Source organism: Taeniopygia guttata, chromosome 6 (genome assembly GCF_048771995.1).
Source record: "Taeniopygia guttata chromosome 6, bTaeGut7.mat, whole genome shotgun sequence".
Classification (NCBI taxonomy): Eukaryota; Metazoa; Chordata; class Aves; order Passeriformes; family Estrildidae; genus Taeniopygia; species Taeniopygia guttata.
The window spans coordinates 27,438,118-27,459,494 of NC_133031.1; the positions used below are offsets into that span (position 1 = coordinate 27,438,118).

The 21,377-nt window shown below is 43.3% G+C and overlaps 2 protein-coding genes across 3 annotated transcripts; one reads left to right on the top strand and one right to left on the bottom strand.

Annotated features, from left to right (window-relative positions):
• Nucleotides 1-653: 653 nt before the first annotated feature.
• On the top strand, nucleotides 654-19,005 carry PDCD4 (programmed cell death 4). Of its 2 annotated transcripts, none has more exons than XM_030276397.4 (13): nucleotides 654-698; nucleotides 4,182-4,329; nucleotides 5,492-5,588; nucleotides 8,882-9,178; nucleotides 9,722-9,816; nucleotides 11,474-11,587; nucleotides 11,854-12,075; nucleotides 12,336-12,433; nucleotides 13,929-14,043; nucleotides 14,892-14,999; nucleotides 16,104-16,214; nucleotides 16,955-17,094; nucleotides 18,280-19,005. In XM_030276397.4, the coding sequence occupies exons 3-13, from the start codon at nucleotides 5,549-5,551 to the stop codon at nucleotides 18,338-18,340; spliced, it is 1,401 nt and encodes a 466-aa protein (XP_030132257.2). In that variant the 5' UTR covers nucleotides 654-698; nucleotides 4,182-4,329; nucleotides 5,492-5,548; the 3' UTR covers nucleotides 18,341-19,005. The 2 variants fall into 2 exon arrangements, with proteins under 2 accessions (XP_030132257.2, XP_002197822.2); XM_002197786.7 differs by lacking the exon at nucleotides 654-698 and adding an exon at nucleotides 3,001-3,270.
• On the bottom strand, nucleotides 18,995-20,053 carry BBIP1 (BBSome interacting protein 1). Its single transcript, XM_012574632.5, has 2 exons — nucleotides 19,884-20,053; nucleotides 18,995-19,808 (listed from the first exon to the last, which is right to left on the bottom strand). The coding sequence occupies exons 1-2, from the start codon at nucleotides 19,927-19,929 to the stop codon at nucleotides 19,633-19,635; spliced, it is 222 nt and encodes a 73-aa protein (XP_012430086.3). The 5' UTR covers nucleotides 19,930-20,053; the 3' UTR covers nucleotides 18,995-19,632.
• Nucleotides 20,054-21,377: the final 1,324 nt, after the last annotated feature.

Genomic DNA, 21,377 nt, shown 5'->3' on the forward strand with positions numbered 1-21,377 from the left:
CCGGAGCTGACGCTGCCTGATGAAAAAGAATGGGTTTGCTGTGTTTGCAGTTCATTTCAGGAAGGCACATTAGCAGAAGACGCAAAAATAAAAGTAGTCTGAAGGGAAAGAAAGCAGAAGGCCAAGAGACAGGCAACTGAACAGAGCAGATTGATTTAACAGATATGATACATTTTTGCTGTCTGCATTATGTGTGGAAATTCGTATTCCAAGTGACACAGTAACAGACTCGACTGTAACCAAACAGCACTGCTGAGGTGTCAGGAGCACAGATGCTGCCTATCGAAAATATTTAAAACAGAAAGTAAAACTTTGAAAAATCCGCGGTGGGGAGTGCAAGGGAAATGATCGGCGGTGTTTCTAACCCAAGGCAACTTCTCCCCGCTTTCGCTGCTCTCTGGTGCGGGAGGTCGGAAGCGCTGCGTGAGGCGCCCCAGGAACAGCTCAGCCCGCGCTCGGTGAGCAGCAAAGGCCGGCCCGGGCAGCGGAGCCACACGGTGCCCATCGTGCGGGGGGAAGGGCCGCTCCACGCGTTTTGGGGAGCTCCAGCCAAGGGATCCCTCCCCTGGGTGTTACGGGAGGGCTTGGCCTGCCTCTGAGAAAGGGAGGGGAGAGTTTGAAAACAACCCAGCAGGCTCTAAGGAAGGCAGGCTGCTCGAAAGGGACCCGCTCGCCTCCGTGCAAGCATTTCGCTCCGGGTGATCGGCGGCTGTAGGGGTGGAAGCGCAGGAGGGGCCGGGCGGCGCAGGTAACCGGGTGCAGGTGTCGGGCGGCGGGCTCCGGCTGGACACCCCTCGCTGGCTGCCTCGAGCTGCAAATCCACCACACACGCTCCAAAGACTTTGACTGTTTTGTTTTTAGCTTTTTTTTTTTTTTTTTTTTTTTTTTTTTTTTTTTTTTAATGTGAGGAGGAATTTTGCTGTTTGGTTTTCATGAGGATTTTTGATCGTGTGTTTGCTATTAACATGTCTAGGGGACGGGGCGAGTAGGTCTCTACAGCTCAGAGGTTAGCATGTGATCAGCTGTTTTCTAGTTGTTGCAGGTTTGAGGTTAAAAAGGGAAAAAGAGGTGATGTCTTTTAGTAGGCTGGTTGATACAATGGAAAAATACAAATTATCTTGCATGCACATCAGCTCTTTTTCAGGTCATAGTACTTTAGAAATCAGAAAATATGTGCAGATGAGATTTTCAGTGATTGATAACCCATGTGCTAATAGAGATATTCAGCAGAAGAAAGTAAACACACAATATATTGTCGTCTGGAGGTGTGCTGGATGGTTTGGGGGTTTTCCTCTTCTTTTGACCTCTGACCCAGCTTTTAGGCCTCTTGGAAGTGATCTAGCCCTAAACTTTATTAGAAAATCCTTTAGCAATTTTCCAGGGTGCTTTAAAAGGTGTAATTGGCATGATGCCATGTGTTGTGCCATTTTCACTTGTGCAGGTTCTGGTTACTGTTTCAGTCTCTCTGTCACCTCTTTCTTCTTTACTGAAAAATCTCTTTAAAGTCCCACTCTGCCTTGCTGGGAAAGCTAACTTCCATGATGAATGTTAATAGGTAGAATTTATTTTCCAAATCTTGGTGATGACTCTGTGGTAGTTTGCTTGGTATGCACGAGTCAGCAGAGGTGCAGAGAGCAAACTAGGAACTATTTTTTGATTGATGGGGAAACAACATCTTTTAAAGGCTGCCTCTAGGTTGCGTGTGAAAAAAATCTTGTGTGAGCATGTTGGACTGTTCTGACATGAAAAAGTCTGCAATTTAGTGTCTTCATGAGCAAGAAAGGTTTTCTTTCTGTCATTTAGCTGGTGGGGGAAGGATCATGAAAACATGGCAATTGTGCTGCACATTCTTTTAACAGATAGTTGTTGTTTTAGATCTTAAATCTATTTTGGATGATTCATACAGAGCCAGGCCAGTAAATTAATTCAGAGGCTCTTACACAAGGGAACTTTGGCTTTTATTTCTGTCAGAAGAGTACCAATCAGGAGTGGAATTATACGGGAAAAATATTTAATAACACTACAAAAATCAAGTCATAATCTGGTTAACTGGGGAGGTTTCTCTCACTGGCAGCTGGAAAATCCTGCAGTACACAAATACCAAAGCAGAAGGGATCTGTATTTGCTTCCCTCATTGCTTGGGCTCTCTGGAGTGACAAATTAGGGAGAGAAGACAATGGGTGAGCTGAGTTTTGAGGAGAGACCTGAACGGAGGCAAAGCACATGACAATTAGAGGAGACTGTCATCTCTAATTAGGTGTGTGCCCTCAGGCAGTTCGTATAAACGTAAACTAAAACAAGGTGGGAAGTTTGGAAGGCTGTGGAGGGACATGCTGTCAATCCCAAACCTGATCCTCAAACGTGTGTGAAGCGTTTCCCAAGGGGGGAAGGCGGCAGCGGCAGCTCTGCCCGCCGGGGGCCGAGCAGCAGGAATGCCACTTTTGCTTCAGAAAAGGAAGAAAAATTGGCTTTAAATTAAAGAACTAGGCCAGCACGTGGAGGAGGAACCAGGCACAGCTGCCCCGCTGCCAGCACCCAGCACCCCCAGGCGGGATGTGGGGAGCCGTTCTCCCGCATCCCGGGGGCCGCCGCTTCGCCCGGCCCTGCCCCTGGAAGGGCTCGGGCGGTGCTGTCCCGGTTCGGACGGCGCTGTCTCGGTCCCGGTCCCGGTGTGGCCGCCCCGCGCCGCGTCCCACAGGGACATGGAGGAACGGGTCCGGTGCCCTCACCCCCGCCCCCCGCACCAATGGCTCCTTCCCGCTCCCACCCCCCCGGACCCACTCGCGATGGTCTCGCCCTCCCCGCTCTCCCCCGGCCTTCCCTCCGAGCCCCGCCCGCCGATTGGCTGCGGGGCGGGCGGCGGCCAGCCAATGGCGGCGCCGCGGGTGGCCGTGTCGCTGGGGCAGAAAACACAGGCGGGCAGGGGCGGGGCCGGGCGGCGGGCGCGCGCACGGCCGGCAGCGGGAGCGCGCGGCGGCGGCGGCTGAGGGGGACTCGGCCCGGCCCGGCCCGGCCCTGAGGGAGCGGCGGCGCTGCGGGCGCATCCCGGGGCTGCGGGCGCATCCCGGGGCTGCGGGCCCATCCCGGGGGCTGCGGGCCCATCCCGGGCCCGTGCCTGTACCCGTGCGCCAGTCTGGCCCGGCGGGCCGAGCCCTCGCCCCGCTGCCAGCGGCCTGCAGCCCTCGGTCCGGCGGGCTGGGCCGTCGGTCCTGCCCGCTCCTCAGCGCCGGCGCTGCGCCGCCATTGGTCCCGGCCCGCGGCACGGGTTTGGTAGGAGTACCGAATCTTACCGTGCTTTTGTGTGTGTGTGGCTGCAGAACAGCAGCTGATGCTGGCAGGTCTCCAGAGCTTCGGTGGGGGGGGGGGGGGCTTGTTTGCCTAAAGTTAGCGAGAAGGGAGAATAAGTGCATGCTATGTGAAAGATGCTTAGGGATGCTTTGCAGCTCGGGAGGTCTTGGTAACTTTTGGAAGCTTTGTCATATTGCGTGTGTTGTTTCTAAAGGTTAATGTGCCTGCTGAGGTAGAATTGCCTGTTTAGATGAAGTGCAAGAAATGGTAGTGGGTACAGAGCACCGAGCTTGTTTCATTGGTGGATTAGAAAAATACCCTTGTCTTACGAACTTTAAAAGTACTATTCATGTCACTGATTCATCTTAAAAATGTCCATGGCGTTTCTGCCTAAAGTGGCTTCTGTCCATTTTATTACTTTATTATCTCTTCCCACATGGATTCTGATATTTTAAAGGCAGTTTTGCAAATTGTGTTCCCTAGTTTTAGCGGTAGTGCCGTGTGATGTAAGTCTGCAAATGAGAAAATGGGATTTGGATATAGTGATAAATTCCAGCATCCTGAAGCTCCAGAGTCTTCTGGTTTGAGTTAGTGAGAAAGTGCATTGCTAGACTGAGACTGAGAGTCTTTTATCTCCTGATCAGTGGCAGCAGGACTTGTAAGGCTTGGATATTCCATCATCCTTTTTATAAACAAAATAGGATGCTGAATCTCAGAGTGATACTACATGGAAGTTGGGTTGTTACTTATTATGTTGCCACTGGTGGAGGATTTCAGCTAGGTTCCTGTACAGGAAAAGCATTTCTCCCCTTGAAATTTAGAACTTGGTTACAAATGATGAAAGATGAGATTATTATTTAACACAGGTTTTGTCCTTTTTTTCTTTTCCCAAGAGGTGGACAACTGATGGAACATTCCGCTAGGAAGGATAAAACTGTTCTTTCAAGGTAGTTTGTGTGGATTAAACCGAGACCTGCACAGAAAAATAGCTCAACCAACAGTGACTGGGTACACTTGAGAACTCCTGAATGATTGCTTGAGGTAACTCACAAAATTGTTTATTTTAAAAAATGTGTGGAACGGGGAAGACTCTTATTGCACAAGGCTGGGAACTGTTTGGTTTGGCATTAGGAAATACAAGACCAGGACAGCTGAATGCTGTGCCCCAAACCAGTTGCTTTGTTGCCAACGGTCTGTGATGAATCATTTGCCGTTAATGGGTCTGTGGCAGGCAAGTGGGCATGAAAGGGGAAAACCAGGGAAGGGAAAAGGGGAAGGGAATGCAGTTGGTTGGTGTCACAGTCTTGCCACTCAGTGGTGCACAGTTTTCAGGGCAGCAAAGGATGAGATAGGGAAAAACGGGCTCCTGAATTCTTATGGGACAAACAAAATACCAGTAATATTCCCAGGCCTGTGAAGGGATTTGTGGAAATCTTGCAGATGAGGAATGAGGTATGAGGAAATTCTGGGACTGCTTAATTTTTTTGTGTACATAAAGTAAAGATGGATGATGCCATCCTCTTCACAGTGACATGGGGTGGTTTGGAGAATAGCAGCTACTAGGAAGGGGGAGAAAGAGGAGCAGAAAAAGAGAAGTGTTTAAATGAGAACTCTATCCCTTGTAGATTGAATGGTGGTTGCAAAGAGTGTTTGAAGGGTGCAGAAGCACAGATGTGAAAGCTTGATAGCTGTATGTACACAAACAGTAAAACAAAGACTATGTCCTTGAGGGGAGGATCAAAATTAGCTTGTTTTCTAAGGGCTGGGCTGAGCTTGATAAATTGGTACAATTTTATCAGCATCATTCACATGAAGAATGTTTCTCTCATGGATACAGTTGTGACATTGATATTGTACCCTCCTAGGGATAACCACTTGGCAGAACAGGACAGTCTAGGTTGATAGAGGTGGCTTTTATCAGCTAAAAAAAGGAGTCTACATGGGGCTTTTAGCCTTAAAATAACGGCTTTTGTCCCATTTATAAGTAACAGAACTGATAGCTGCTAAGGCATCCAGGCTTAGAAGTGTTGGAGGGTGGTGCTTTGCTCTTGCTACACCATTTACCTTCCCAGGAACTTTTCAGCTGCTACTGATAGTTAATTATAGCTGAACCAGCCCCTCCATTATATTTTATGAGTGAAGCCTTTGCATTTTACTTTGAGCTAGTGTTTTTTGTTCTTTAAGCTTTTCTGTTTCTGTTTAGGCCTTGGAGGGAAAACATTAAGACTTTACATTTCACAGTCAGCTCTGTTAAGCAGCTATGGAAATAGAAAAGGAACACCTTTATATTACCCCAACAGGTAAGTAATATATTCAGTTATTTTGATTTTTTTTAAATTTAAAATTGCTTAGCTGACCAGAAGGGTTCTCTGTAGAAAAAAATACATCACCTGATAATTTTTTTAACAATACTGATTTAGAAAAAAACTCATAAAAAACGTGCAGAATGATTCCTTCAAATGTATATCAAAGAATCCTGCTCTATTATGTTTATTTAAAATTTATTAAAATAATAAAGTTAGCATTTCTGTAAGTTGCTGGATAGTAGTTGCACTTGTCTCCTTATCATCTGAATTCCAGTAGTGCTGGTGTGAGGAAAAGAATAAACTTAAAAGTAAATTGTGTAGGTGTGTTTAAATTCTGCTTTTATGCAACAATTTACCTTAAAATTAGGGGAAACAAATGTTGAAGGGCTTGACTGGAGGTGGGAATGGGCTGGCATGGGAAAAATTTAGGAAGTACATGTTAGAGACTGCTATGAAATGGACTGTTTTGTCCATTTCACACATTTATTTATGATGCTTAGTCAGGGTAACACAGATTCATATTGTTTTCTGTATCTTCCAAAGGCTGTGATGGTCTGCACTGACTCTTTCATGTCAAAGAGGTTTTAAATGTTTTTTAGAATAACATGTATCTATGGTGGATAATGCAGCTGAGGTGGCAATGTACTCCATATGATTTCTGATATTTAAGCAGAATTAGGTTAATGCAAAAGACACCTTAGTTCTCAACATTTTAGAATTATATTTGGATAAAGGGTGGAAAGCTGCAGGAGAGCTGGGTTGGCAGAGTTTGGACAGTTAAAATTGGTAGAAGGCTTTGTTAATGAAGGTAGCCCATAAAAGCAGAGATTTTAAGTGAGCTTGCTGGGCTTAATGGCAGGATAATGAGATAAATTTGGGTAAGTTCTAAGTGTATAGTAAGCAAAGTATTAAAGTTGATTGAAGACTGTTACTGCTTATGTATGTATATGTTATATAAGGTGAAGATAAGAAACTGGAAAGAAGATTTGCACCACTTTATAGGCTCTTATTATTTTATTTTCTAAGTTTTTGAAAAATAGTATATGTATTCAGTCTGTTTTTTCAAGCCTAATTAGGTAACTAATAGTGGAGGGCCAGTTGGTTACTGTATTATGGAGAAAGAGGCTGCAGCTGGAAGTTACAGTGGTATATAAAAACCAGTGTAGTAGTGCAATGAGAAATATTAATTCTTAAGGGTTGGATGTTTCCTGTGGAGCATTTCCTTTAGTCTTGAACCTGAGATCAGGATTGTGTAAGGAGGTTGGACTGTAGCCTCCCCTTTAATCCTTAGCTGTCAGAGTCAGGACTGACTTGTGGTAATTGTTGGCCATTTTCTTTGGAAACTGACAAAGAAGTTAGTGGTAACTGAAGAGTGAAGTTTCTGGACAGCCAGAACTCAGGTCTAAAGTGGAGAAATTAATGGGAGACTGAGCATGAAGAAGAATTTGAGTGCATTTGTTGGAGAGGAGCTGGTTGTTGCTGATGGGGTCTCCTGGGGAATGAGAGGAAGGAAACCTGGTTGGGTTTGCTCTTTATTCCCCTTCTGTTAGCTTTATGCAAATCTCTCATTGTTTTATTAAAATGTTAGACAAACAGAGAAAGTTGCTTGTGAGAAATCTTTTCCTGGATGTGATGCATGCTTTTCTTTTTTAGCTTGCTGCAAGCATAAAAGGAATGCTTTTGTGGGAGTAATGAGTGGAGAGATGAAGCTTAGCCTGGAATGGCTGCATTATTGCTCAGCTGTAGCATTCACATCTCTGAACACCATTATCTAAATATTATTTCTTTGATCACAAAGGAGGCAGTTCCACCAGTGTTTGCTCAGTTTAATATACTCTTTGATATGTGTAAATACTTGGAGATTGGCAATATTTTATTAGTCCACTTTGCTTTAAAAATAATTTTTAATGAACTTGTTTCAAAGTGAATAAAACATAATTCTGAGAAGTATTGCCAAATGCATGTTGCTCTTGAGCAGGTATTGGAAGGGTGAATTATTATGTTAGCTAAGTTCAAATGTAAATTTTGAATACTCTTCATATTCTGGGTTTATGGCAGTGAACTCTTCTGTAAAGCAGTTTTGAAAAAGCTTCTTTTGAGTGCCCTCGTCTTGCCCTGCTGGTGTTGGCGCTGTGGGTTGTGTCTTTAGGACTCAGTTCTGGAGAAATGGAGAACTGTGTAACAGAGAGCTGGGGCTGTTCTCTGTGTGTGTCTTCTCATTTGCAAGGACTCCCAGGGTACTCACTGGAGTGTAAATAGGTTCTCAGGTGCTTTTTCTTTTCTTTTTTTTTAATCTTTATTAGTTAAGAAGGGGGAAGAATATCTTGTGAAAGCTTTTGTTTATAATGCTGTAAATAAGACATTCTGGAGACAATTTAACTTTGTGAAATAAGACTTTAGACCTAAACATTAAATGTGCAGTAGCTTCCTCAGAGAGTGAAGTTACTGGGCTTCTTGGTGCTCTGAGATATTTACAGATCCTTAAGTAGTGAGAGAGTTTTTTGTTGGGTACAAAACAAACCTATTTTATTTGATTGTGTTCTGTTTAGAAACAGTCTTGACAGAAGCTACAGTGAGGGACGATCCATAGAGAAGAGAGATCTAACTGATGCAAAAGACTGTATATTCTAGGAGTCTTCATTACCAAGCTCTCCAAGATTTGTAGTGAACAGCATTTTCTGTCCCATAACTTTAAAAACAAAACCTAAAATTAATAATTTTTTTAGATTTTTCTATGCTTAAATGGTTGCTTTTCTTGCTAGTGAGCTGTGTTTGAAATTCTTTGAATTGAATAAGGGAAATATTGGTCGATGATTTAGGGAATTAATTTCACTTTGTTGACGACTCTTGTAACATTGGTGAGTTCCTACGGAATTTACTGTATTGGCAGTTTAATTTGTTTCTAAATCAAGAGAAGAGTGGGAGGAGTGAGAACGAGGCGCTTAGATCTATGCACTTAGGAGTTCGGATAGTTTTTGTGTAACAAGGGTGGGGTTTTCTGTGGTTTATGCATTTATGTCTGGTTTTATTAATTTGCTTTCCAACTCTTGACATCTGCTCTGTTTAGATTGTGGATATTTTGTGCAGGGGAATAAGGAACTCCTTATTACTGCAGTATGTAGACATACCTTAAAAACAATGTTTGCCTTTACATTCTTGAAAACAAGAATTCTATATGATTCTATATATATTCCTTTCTTTTTATAATCCTTTCTAAATGCAATGTGTTTTGGTATTCTAACATAAAACTGTTTAAAACAATAAGATTTTTTTTCTGTCTTTTTAAGAACTTGAGAATCTAAATGATGCTCCATTTTCTGGTGATGAAGAAAATGGTGGGTCTGAGGAACGAAAAACTGAAATCAATGGAAATTGGATTCCTGCAACTTCAATTACTGAAGCCAAAATAAATGCTAAAGCAAAGAGACGGTTGAGGAAAAACTCCTCTAGAGATTCTGGGAGAGGAGACTCTGTTAGTGAGAATGGAGAGACACTGAAGATTGGAGTTGTACCGACAAGTCCAAAGGGGAAACTTCTGGACAGGCGATCCCGGTCTGGAAAGGGAAGAGGTCTACCAAAGAAAGGTTGGTGTAGCTTAGGGAAGAGTAGAAGGAGAAAGATAAAAATTTGTTCAAAGCACAGTACATTTTTTTCTGCTGGAAATGGTTTTCATAAACCACAGTCTCTGTGCAGGCATTTGGCCCTTTATTTTATTTAGTGGGTGGCAATAGCAGGTGGCAGCAAATCTAATATGTCTGTGATCAACCAACATGTGTTTTTGAGGGAAGTACATTTCCTTAGCACGCTTAATACACAAATCTGAACTGTTGGTGGTTCATAGGACTGTTACTAATGCAAATTTAAATCATGGTTGTATTTGAAAGTACAGTTTCAACCTTCAGAAATTCTTGTGCAGTCCATACTGCTTCTAGTGTCTTGTGGGAAAGTGATGAAAAGTGGCTGGGGAAGTGGGGACTTGTCAGACAAACACACCCTCTTCAGCATATATTGTTAGTCAGGAGATGGGCACAGCAGTGATAGATCACTTTTAAGTGAAAGAATGTTGTGTTGAAGTTAGAAGTGTTGTGTGTAAACTGGTGGTCCTTACTCTTCCATATTTTTGCCAGGTGGAGCAGGCGGTAAAGGAGTTTGGGGAACACCAGGTCAAGTGTATGATGTGGAAGAAGTAGATATTAAGGATCCTAATTATGACGATGACCAGGTATGCAAATAGTTTCTTTGCAGTGTTAGTTTGTATTTCCTCTTACCGATTTCAATGGCCTTGTGAGTTGACATGAATGTAATCCTGGCTACATTGAAATGTTCATTTTTATGCTCAAGAATAGATTATTGGCTAGTAAAAAGTCAGCTGGTGTATAAGTCACAGTGTAATTCTCAAAAATCTCACCCCTGAGCCCTCTTTCTGTGCCTGAGTGAGCAGTATCCCTTTCCCAGGTGTGTTTTCCACTGCTGGTTCCCGTGGATGTGGGTGTTGCAGTACTGCTCCATATTGCACACAGACAATATGTTAAAATTGCAACACAGACTTGCTCAAGTTGGGAATTTAGTTTATTTTCAAGTGGGGAGTTTAGCATCCTTTGTAGATTTTTCTCTTCCATGTATTCCCAGCCCACCCAGTGTCTTGTCTGCTTGGTATAAACACTTCATGAAGTTGATGGCTTGGATGTTTTGTTGACATACTTATTTAGAATATGTTAGGGAAGATTGTATCTTACAGCCATATTACTGGGAGAAGGGGAGAGAAAGCAATACTTATTGGGCAGAGGGGCTTGCTATCATTGAAAGGGAAATGGTGATTAGGGACACAGGTTGCTGAAGTCTCTGAGATCAATGCAATTGCAAGGCAGACTGTCAGTACACTCTGTATGACATAAGCAGAACAATGGTGGTGTCCTTTGAGTGGAGGCTGTTTGCTGTAGCCAGGGCTGCTGAAAGTATGTTATGTGAGAATATCAAGACCTTCTTCCAGGATCAATTTTCCCTAAAATTTGACACTTTACATAAACAGAAATAGCCATTAAAAATGGAGCTGACAAGTGCATAGAGCAAAATTTTATGAAGAATGAACATTCTGTGTAACTTTGGTGTGATGAAAGGATAGTTTTTTTGATTTCTGCTATACTTCTTGATCATGAAAACTTTCTTTCCATTACACATTGCTTGAAGAATGTCTTTGATCAGATAGGTCTTTGTTCAGCTCTGTAGTATTGCTGTGAATGTTGCTTCTGTAGGTGCAGAGTAGGGAAATGAGTTAAATCAGATCTGGTGCTGCTCGAACTCTGCAGGACAGGTGATACATGAGGCAGTTGCTGTGTGCCTCTTTTTTTCCCCTTCAGGGAATGCCTTTGCCCACAAATACTGAAAATGCCTTTTCTGTGATTTGTGCATGGCACTACCTGTCTGGTCACAGAGTCACCAAGGAAGAGGGAACAAGGCTGGGTTCCTGCCAGGGACAGGAGTGCCACATGCAGGGGAAGGTCCTGTGGCATGGCCAACTCTGCTGGGCTGGGGCAGGAGTTTCTGGCGCTTTCCCTTCATTATGGAGGCACTAGACCTCTGTTCCTGTGGTATCAGTTGAATCCTAGGAGCAGAGTTTGGTGTGTTTACCGTTGTTTAACAGTAAATTCAGCCTTTCAGTTGAATTCAGCTAACAGTAAAGTCAAAATATGAAGAAGTATGACAGCCAGCATTGTCTGCACTTTAATAGTAGAGAGAGAGTCCAATGTTTTTTGGCAGAATATTGACTACCAAGAACAAAGCATTAAGGATTTAAAAAACACTATTTTGATGCCATTAGTGCTGCAGAAGGTGCAAGAAAAGACAGTAAGGATATGTGTTTCTGTTGTCTTTTAAAACAGGAGAACTGTGTCTATGAAACAGTAGTTTTACCTCTTGATGAAAGAGCATTTGAAAAAACTTTAACACCAATCATCCAGGAGTATTTTGAACATGGAGATACTAACGAAGTTTCGGTATGTTATCTGCCTTTTTATTTCTTTGTTTTAGGGGTCAAAGCTGTAGCATACAGGGTAATGGAATTGCCAGCTATGAATGAGTTTATAGAGAAATTGGCAAGAAATGCACTATAAGAATACCCAAGAAGTTATACAAATTAATGTGAGCAGAAGCATATATGTAATTGTATAAATATAAGCACATAAATATTTGAGGTCTATTTATATATTTAAATAATAAAAATTATGAAATCTCATTGTTCTGTTTGTCCAATCTTATCCAGGAGATGCTGAAGAACTTAAACCTTGGTGAAATGAAATACAGTGTGCCAGTGCTGGCTGTTTCCTTGGCATTAGAGGGGAAGGCTAGTCACAGGGAAATGACATCTAAGCTCATCTCCGACCTTTGTGGGACAGTAGTAAGCAAGACTGATGTGGAAAAATCCTTTGATAGACTTCTCAAAGAACTACCTGAATTGGTGTTGGATTCTCCCAGGGCACCACAGGTATATTTGTAAATCTTTCTGCCAGTAGTCAAAAGCTTTTTGTGGCTAAAAAGATCAAATAAAATGAAATAGACTCTGTGTTTGAAAAATATCTATTGATTTTCTTACTGTCTGTAATCGTCTCCCAATTACTCAGGCTGTGTTTTCACTTTGAAACAGCTCATTTAAATAAAATCTGAAAACCAAGCACATTATAATTATCTACTTAAAACTTCTTTGAAATTCAGCATTTAATTAAAAATGATTCTGTTTTGTTGCAGTTGGTGGGCCAGTTCATTGCTAGAGCTGTTGGAGATGGGATCCTAAGCAGTACCTACGTAGATGGCTACAAAGGCACTGTGGATTGTGTCCAAGCTCGGTAATTTCCTTGCTTTTTCTATAGAGACAGTTTTCTATTCCAAATGTCAAAGATGATGATCAGGAATTCACAGCTTCAGAATAAATCATGCTGTTCTTTAACTTTTTTTTTTTTTTTTAACTTGAAATGGAAAAAAAAGAAACCACAAAACCAACAAAATCCAGAATGACTCAAGTCAGAGAAGAAATACTGGGTTCTGAAAAATATATTAATACATTTGAGTTGAGTTTGTCAGCTTTGTTGTCCAGCTTCTGTTCGAGGGTATAAAATGAACTGAAAGAAGCAGTGGTTATGGAAGGTTTTGTCTCAGAAAAAGCTTTAATGTGATTAATGGGTAAATATAGCATCAGGACAGCTGCTGTAAATATGTTGTGAAATACACAAGGGATTAACTGTTTTGCCTTACAGAGGCTTGAAGCCTGTGCAGTGATTTCCGAGACTTTCTCTGTAATGTTCTATTTGTCAAGGAGTACAATTGTTTTCCATGTCAGTGTGAGAAGTTTGAAGGAGCAATCTCTGACAAAGAGGGATGTTTTAATAATGAGTCATGTTTTATTTTTCTTACCCCCATAAGTGTATGTTTCAGGCTTATGGAGGTGCTGAACTCCTGTATCTTCCAGAAGTTGCATTTGCAGTGATTATGGTTCAGCACTTTCAGAATGAAGAGCAATTCTTAGCTGCCTACCTTGGGGGCTCAAATTGAGAAAATTGTCTGTCACTGACATAAATGTGTCCTGTGATTTGAAGGATTGTTGCCTGCATTCTGCACATCTGGGATGCTTTTCTGCCTTTGTTATTTCTTGGCCAGTCTTTCCTGCTCATTAAATCTTGGTGAATAGAGTTATTGTTATTGGCTTGCTCCCAGCATGAGGACTGGAGAACTGTTCCTCCTTTACATGGACGGTACATACTGTATCCCAGACCTCTTTTTTTTACCTTACTTTCCTTTTATTATTTTTTCAATAAACTGGCAGGCATCCTTAGCTTGTGCTATTTTTCCAACTACATATTTACCTTCTGAAGTGTTTTCTTTGGCTTAAATTCTAAAGGTTTCATAATTCTTCAGACCCAAACAGAAAATAGTATTTCAGTAGAAAAATGCTCTTGAGTGTGGCAGCAACTCAGGCCTTTTTTGTTTGAGATCTATCTGCCAAGCTGCATTCTTGGAGAAGACTGGATACAATCCATTTCTGCATAAGAAAAATATTTAGATGTTTTTTGTGAGGATGTTTCAGGTTCTGCATTGGTGATTTAATCTACTGCCATCGCAGCATTGTTACCTTTCCTTGATATGAGCAGGAGTGTAAGGGTGACAGAAAGACAACGTGGGGAGCTTATTTGCTGTTATTTTGATCTGGATGGTCCCTGTGGAGTTGATAACCCTGACCTCTTCCCAAAGATGTGGTAGCTTTGAGGAGACGTGGCCATGGGGGAAGTTGCAGATGCATTTAATGAAGTTGTGTGCTCAGGTTTAAAGCGCTGACTTTGCCTTTAGAGCGGCGCTGGACCGTGCAACGGTGCTGCTGAGCATGAGCAAGGGAGGCAAGCGCATCGACAGCGTGTGGGGGGCAGGAGGGGGCCAGCAGTCTGTGAAACACCTGGTCAAAGAGGTAATGACAAAACTCCCCACTCCCCAGCTGCCTCTTGGTCTGAGCTTACTTTGTTCGGGGCAGAGGGAAGATAGACAAGTATCCCGTACTAAAATGATGTCTTACGTCATGAGTGTTGGTTTAGTTTTGTTGCTTGGACTTTATTTTTTTATATAGTTCATTTAGACAACGTAGTAGAACTGACGTAGATAATTTAGTTGATTTTGTAGTATTTGTCACTGGTGGGAGCATGCTAGTACAACATTCTGTATTGCAAGTATATGTTTATTTTTGCTTTAAGCAAAACTTGTAAGCATTCAGCTTTTTAAGACCTCACAGTATAAAGTGATGAAGTAATTAAAAGAGCCAAGATGAAACTGGCTAAACTAGATAAACTATTATTTTTTGGCACTGCTGATCAAAAGGGCAGTAATAACTGAAAAAAAGAGAGAGGAAGAAAGAGGAATGTTTAGAGATCCATGCTAGAAGGTAAGCAGGTCTAAAGGAAAAGGTCATGTTACAATTTCTAGTTTGGGAGTCTAACAGATGATAGGAGGAGGCATTCAAGGGAGAGGATAAACTTAATGCCACCCACATGCTCCTTTTATGGTGACACACAGCTTATAAAACAATGATTTTGGTGCTTCTGTATCAACACTGTGGATAGGTATTTGGCTTACGCTGTGTTTCAGGTTACTGATAACATCTCCATTTAATTAATGCCTAAATTTAATTAGATTTATAAAAGCATTGGCAGCAAGTTTGAGGAACTAACATGCTGCTGGGTTGCTAGTGAATTATCAAAATGGTTGACAGCTTTTGCATTTTGTATCTAATTAGTGTTGGGTTTTTGTTTTAAAATTCAATAGATTGATATGTTGCTGAAAGAGTATTTGCTTTCTGGAGATGTATTGGAAGCAGAACGCTGCCTTCAGGAACTGGAAGTACCCCATTTTCACCATGAACTTGTATATGAAGTAAGGAGAAATCACAGTCCCTTTAATAATTGTTGTTGTTTTGATGTGGGCATGCAAATAATATAACTGGCATGTGAAGCTTAGGTTGCTTGTTCTGTTATTTGAATAACTAAATTGTTTCATGTAAAGTTGAAGATTTGTGTGCTCATTTCTATGTGCATTGTGCAATAAGTAAACTGCTGCTGACTCTGGGAAGATTCCTAAGTAATTTCTGGGGATTAAATAGTTGAATTCAGTTTATTATTAGTTCCTGAAAATAAGATCTCAGTTTATTTTCTGCTGAGGAATAGCAACAAAGAAAAACCTCCCATGCTTTATTTTGGTGTTTATTTCCTTCTAGTTTCAGATATCTGGGTATTCTAATGGGTGTTACCTGTTTTTGTTAAATTATAGAGCTTCCTTTTTCAGGGTGGGATTGTTTCACCCAGCACATTTGTAAAAGCTTACATTTTTCAGACCAGCCTATATGGGAGACTGTTCCCATTTGTACTCTTTTATCTGCCAAATTGGGAAATGGTTGTTTACCAATAAAGCTGAACACCCACAATCTACAAAATTTTCTTTTCAGTCAATGGACTTGTTATAGAAAATTCCTTCACAATAGAAATAGAGAATCATTTCAGATGATGGGGGTTGTGCAGTATTGTAGAATCTAAACTTCTGAGTCCTCCTAAAATCATAGATAAGAAACCCCTATGGATACCAAATTAAAACCCCATGGATACAAAATTAATTTCACAAAATTAATTAATTGCCATCTGTATTGCAGCAGCCATATGGATATAGTCATGTAGTGGTGAAACCAGAGAGAGAAAGGCAATGCTTTTCACTATGTCTAGTCCTTTCTGGTTTTGCATACCTTTTATTTTATCCAAAGAATTTTCATTTGTTTTTCTTTTATAACAACAACAATAACAAATACTACTACTACTACTAATAATAGTAAAAAACCTGAAATTGTGAGTGCATGTAGCAAATGGGCTTTTCCCCCCAGAAAATTCATAATAACACATTCACTCCTTTCTGTACCTCATATGGTCACACACCTTTTACCTGAGCCAGTGTTTTCATTTTAGTCAAAACTCTTGCATGATTTGTTTTTAGGCCATTGTACTAGTTTTGGAGTCAACTGGAGAAAAGACCTTTAAAATGATACTGGATTTGCTGAAAACTCTGTGGAAGTCTTCTGTCATTACTGTGGATCAAATGAAAAGAGTAAGTGTGGCATCTAGAGAAGTTTGTATAAGGTCTTCCAAAATTTTCAGCTGCCTTTATGCAGTTAAATGGTTAAAACCAATAATCTAAAATGCTGAAATATTGCTTCATCTTTTAAATGTGTCTTTTTATCTGGTAATTATTTGTAACTGAAGTAGTACAATAAAGGCTATCTAATTACAAATATATAGAGCAGTATAGAAAAATAAGTATTTTGCACAGTTGGAGCCATCTGTGACTTTACTTCTCAGGATGAGTATATGACAGCAGCTCTGTCCCAGGACAGACTGGGAACCACACCAACACTTACAGCTGTGTTGTTGGTGGGAAGTCCTGAAGTCATCTCTGGTTGTCCCCAGTCTCTCCTCTGTAGCATAAACTTGTGTTGATCATTTGTGGCCATATTTTGTTCACTTACATGGAAGACATTCATTTTCTTCCCATGTTACTACCCTTGTAGCAACAGGCAGGTTAACATACAGGTTTCATACTGTCTGGATTTCTGACTTCTAAAGAAGTTAAAAGTTCAGGTTGTGTTTTTATGTAGATAGATATTTGTATAATGCCATGGTATGCGCTGATATTATATACCTTATCTCTCTACTGACTTGTAGCTGCAATGCTTTAGGTTTGTAAAACCATTAAAAAAAATAAATCCTCTGGAATGCAGAAGGGTATTTAAAAAACTGTAATAAAATATTAGAATAACCTGATGCATTATTTGAATCCTTACACTGCAGGGCTATGAACGGGTTTACTGTGAAATCCCAGACATTAACCTCGATGTGCCACACTCCTATTCAGTGCTGGAGCGCTTCGTAGAGGAATGCTTTCAGGCTGGAATCATCTCCAAACCCCTGAGAGACCTCTGCCCTTCAAGGTACTTGTTTCACTGTAGCTAGGCAAAGGCACTGTTTTCATTCCTATCACAGGTCACAGAGAGCAGCATCTTGGGACCAAAGTGTTACTGATTGGAAGTGGAAACTGGAGAATGGACCAACAGTTGGACTGGTAAAATGTGTATTAAGAAGCTGCATTGATGTGAAACCTGTTGAGGCTGGGATAAGGAAAGGCAGCCTCCTGTGAATCCCAGGCAGCACCCCTCAGTGCTCCCCACAGGATAAAGACTGCCTCTCCTCTGGTTTCCTGATTTGCTTGGTAGAAATTGGTGCAGCACCAAGCTGGAAGATCCTGGTGTCACAATGGTCCGTGTAGGTGACAGTGGAAAACTGTCAGCTATACTGGGGAAATGGAAAAAAAAAATCCTTTAAAAATGGTTTAAACTTACCAAAGAGTGCGAGTAGAGTTCTAAGATGAGAGAACCAGTCCTAATATTTATATAAAAAGGAACAGGATAAGTTCTGCACACCCCATTCCTCATATCTGTCCTGTGATTTGTGTAATGCTTTTTTTTTTTTTTTGGGTATGGCTTAGTTACTCGTAGCATAAATAATGCTGTGTGAACTGTACCTAATCAGTATGCTGTTACCTCCTTACTGGTCACAAAACAGTTAAGATGCTTCATTTCCTCTGGGGAATATATGTTAATTTTAAAATAGGATGTTAATACTATTATTCACAGTTTTATGCATTTGAAATAGTATTTATTTGACAGGTCTTTCCAATTTTGGGTGTTTTGTTAGAGTTCTTAAATGTGATAAATTTGGATCTTGCAATGTTAGCATCTTTATCAAGAACACCCTCCATTTGTGGACTTTACGCTTAAAACTCTGTGTGTGTGTTGGTATCAAATGTTTTGCAGGTTTGGGTGTGTGGGAGGATAGAGTCATCACTGCATCAAAAGCTTGATTATACTTTGGCTACCAGTTATATGTTGAGAGGCATTTTTGGTTTGTGTACTTCAGTTTTAAGTAGAAACCCCCCATTTCTAGGTTTCCAAACCAGCATTTTTAAGCAGCTGAGCTGACACTGTGATCGCTGCTAACCCTGCTGAACTCACACTTTATTTTTGATTTCCAAGATCCGGGAGAAGATTCTTCTCACTGGTAAAAAACAAGCAGTACTACTCTAAATTACTGAAAAGGGACTTTCTACTTTCTTACAGGGGCAGGAAGCGTTTTGTGAGTGAAGGAGACGGAGGTCGTCTGAAGCTGGAAAGCTACTGAATGTGAGACCTGCCTCCTGAAGCCTTACAAACCGAAAGGGAACATAGCTCGCTGTCGATGTACACAACACGCATGCTCCTCCGGTGTGTGTATGGATACACATCTAGGACAGACCAAATTCAAGAGTTGCTTAGCACAGTTGGTATTTTTTTAAGAGCACATGTTTTGGGTACAAATTGTTTTCTTTTTTTTTAATAGTTTTGTAAATTTCAGGAAGAAGTGTTCTTTCTTTGGGCATATGGTAGAACAACTAGCCACTCTGCTGTGGTGGTGCCTTGAAATAAGCTATCTTTGTATGTGCCATGTTTATGACCTAATCATTCCACGTGTGCATCAATGTCTGACTGCTGCTCGCTCTTTCCAGGACAGTGCTGTCATCATAAAATCACTGGTTTATACAAAGCTTTATTATAAAGGGTCAAGTTAAGCTGCTGTGATCCCATTTCCATTGCTGCTAAAGAAATACTGTGCTTTGGGAGTTAAAAAAATTAGCAGTTTGTTTTAAAGAGCCCAAGAAAATACAGCTGGGTCACAAGACAAATTCATCTGTTTCAGGGGAGAACACTGGTTGGTTTCAGCCCCCATGTACCAAACTTGTCTTTTTTTCTATGTAACTGGAAAAGTGAAAAGTTCTGGTAAAACATATTAAAGATATTTTTTGTGAAGCTCTTGTTTCCTTTTTATTTATTTTAAATAGAATAAATTAAGCAGTAACATCTAATGCTGCCCTTTGGTATTACAAGCAGGAGGAGAGCACAGAATAATTAAGCTCATGGCAAGTGAGTATTTACGAGATCTGTTTTGGAAAACACAACTGACTTGCGTAGGAGTGTCCAGGCTGGCACAGATACTGTGACTGTGTCTTTGCAGCTTCGTGAAGCCGTTCCTCAAGAACAAGATGGATCTAAGGATGACTCGCTTACAGGAACTCAGTAGAGCCTCTCCTTTGTTTTTCAGTTTCACGTCAAAATTTCAGGTGTTCCGAAATGCTGGGAATAGCCATTCCACGGCCGGGAACACGCTGTGCTCTAGGAGCCAAGCGCATCAGTGCTCGAGCGGGTCGGGTAAACCCGGCTTGGAGCAGGGTGGTGTGGAACTCGCCTCCTCCCGCTTTCCGAGGGGTTCTGGTTCTTAAATTCGCGTTTAAAACTGCGCCAGGGCAGCGACCGGCGCAGCTTCTCCCCCAGCAGCGCCCGACGCGCGGCCTCCCCGCCCGGCCGGCACCACCGCCCGCCTTCGGGCCCCGTTCCGAGCGGTACCTCCGATCGGGCGCCCCGGGCACGGCCCTCCCGCTACTGCCGGGCCGGCGCAGCCCCCGCGGGCGGCGGCGGGGCCGCCTCGGGCGGCTGGGCCGCCTCCAGCGCCGCCCTCTGCAGCTTTTCCAGCTTCTCCAGCGACACCGACTTGAGGGGCAGGATCTTGGGCTTGCACAGCACCAGTGCGGCCGTGTCCTCCACCGACAGCTGCCCTGCAGAGGGAGAAAAAGGCCGTGAGCGAGTGGCGGGCCGGGCGGGCAGGGCCGGGCGGTGCTGGCCGCCGGTACCTTGCTTGGGCAGCACCTCCCGGAGCGCTCCCGTCCCCTCCGGCATGGCGGCTCCGGCCCGGCACCGCCCCCGGGCACAACTACAGCTCCCAGCTGGCACTGCGCGGCGCCGTGCCCACGCACCCCGCTCGTGCCCCCCGGAGCGTGCTGGGAGCGGTAGGCCTGACGGGGCTCCGGCTGCCTCAATGCGCGCTGGGAGTTGTAGTCCTTGGTGTGGCGCGGCTCCGGGCGCGGCGGGAGCGGCTCCCCCGGGGCTGTCCCGGGATTCCGGGATGCCGCTCCCCGCCTCAGCTGCGCCGGGCTCTGCTCTGAGGCGGAGCCGTCCCACCTGCGCGGGCCTGCCCAGCCCGGCGAGCCGCTGCCTGCCCGCCTGCCAGGGCCCGCCGCGGAACTCAGGCTTTGAGGCGTTTTTATGCTTTATTTTCTGCTTCTGTAAATAAAATCCCCAGCAGACACCGTCCAGCAGACGGGCGTGGCCAGGGCGTACGCGTCCCGGTTTTCGTTTCCAGGCAGCGCCTCGGGATTCGCGCTGTGAATCACGCTGCTGTTTGACATGTAAACAGCAGCAAAAGCCGCTCTTTCTAAACTCTGAGAGCTCAAATGTCGCCGAACCTGATGGGCCAGTGCGCCGGGATCCCCACAGGGTCCGCCTGGTGCAGGATCTTTGCACCGGGAGCGGCTTCCCTGGGAAACCCCCGCGGGGAGCCGCGTGTGACCCGGGAGGGGCGAGAGGGATTCACCTGCCCTGTGCTGGGCCGTGCCCCAGCAAGCCCCGATTCCGGGATGTGGTGCAATTTTAGAGTTTGCTAATGAGCTTGCCTGTGTGCCCTGCACACCCTGTGTGCCTGGGGATTGGCAGCTCGGGCTGGTAATCCTGCTAACCTGGCCTTGGCAGGCGGGGACGCTCCTTTCAGTGTTCTGGGATTGAGATCTGCCTTCTTGCTATGCACAGGGATTACCGTGGATTACTAAAATGAGGGGGGAAATGATCTTTGCTAATATTTGTTTTCCATTCTGCCTTGGTGATGGCTGGCTGCGTGCTTCCTTCCCTCTGCTAACTCAGGTGGGACCTGACAGCTGTGGGATCCAAGATTTGCTGGGAGAGTAGTGCTAAAACTTTTAACTTCCAGTAAGCAGCACTCCTCTGACAGTTATTTAAAGCCTCTGTCTGCATTGTTCCAGAACTATTTCCTTTTTCCTCTAAGCAACCTAGAGTAGGAAGCTGACAATCCCTCAGGTAGCCCGGTTCCACCTCGCTGGAAGCCTCTCCTGATGCTGGGTTGGAGGCCAGCAGAGCCCACAGAGGTGAGAGCAGGGCTCCTCCTCCCTTTGTGGAGCTGCCAAAGGTAACTCCTGGGCTGCTCCCGAGCAGCACAGAAAATGGCCCTTTTTGGCCTTCCTCACATATTTCACTTTCAGGTCAGAATATCAGTGTTGGCGAGGCTGTAAAATGGATGTACTTGCTGGGGACATCCTTCTCTACCCTTTGAAGTG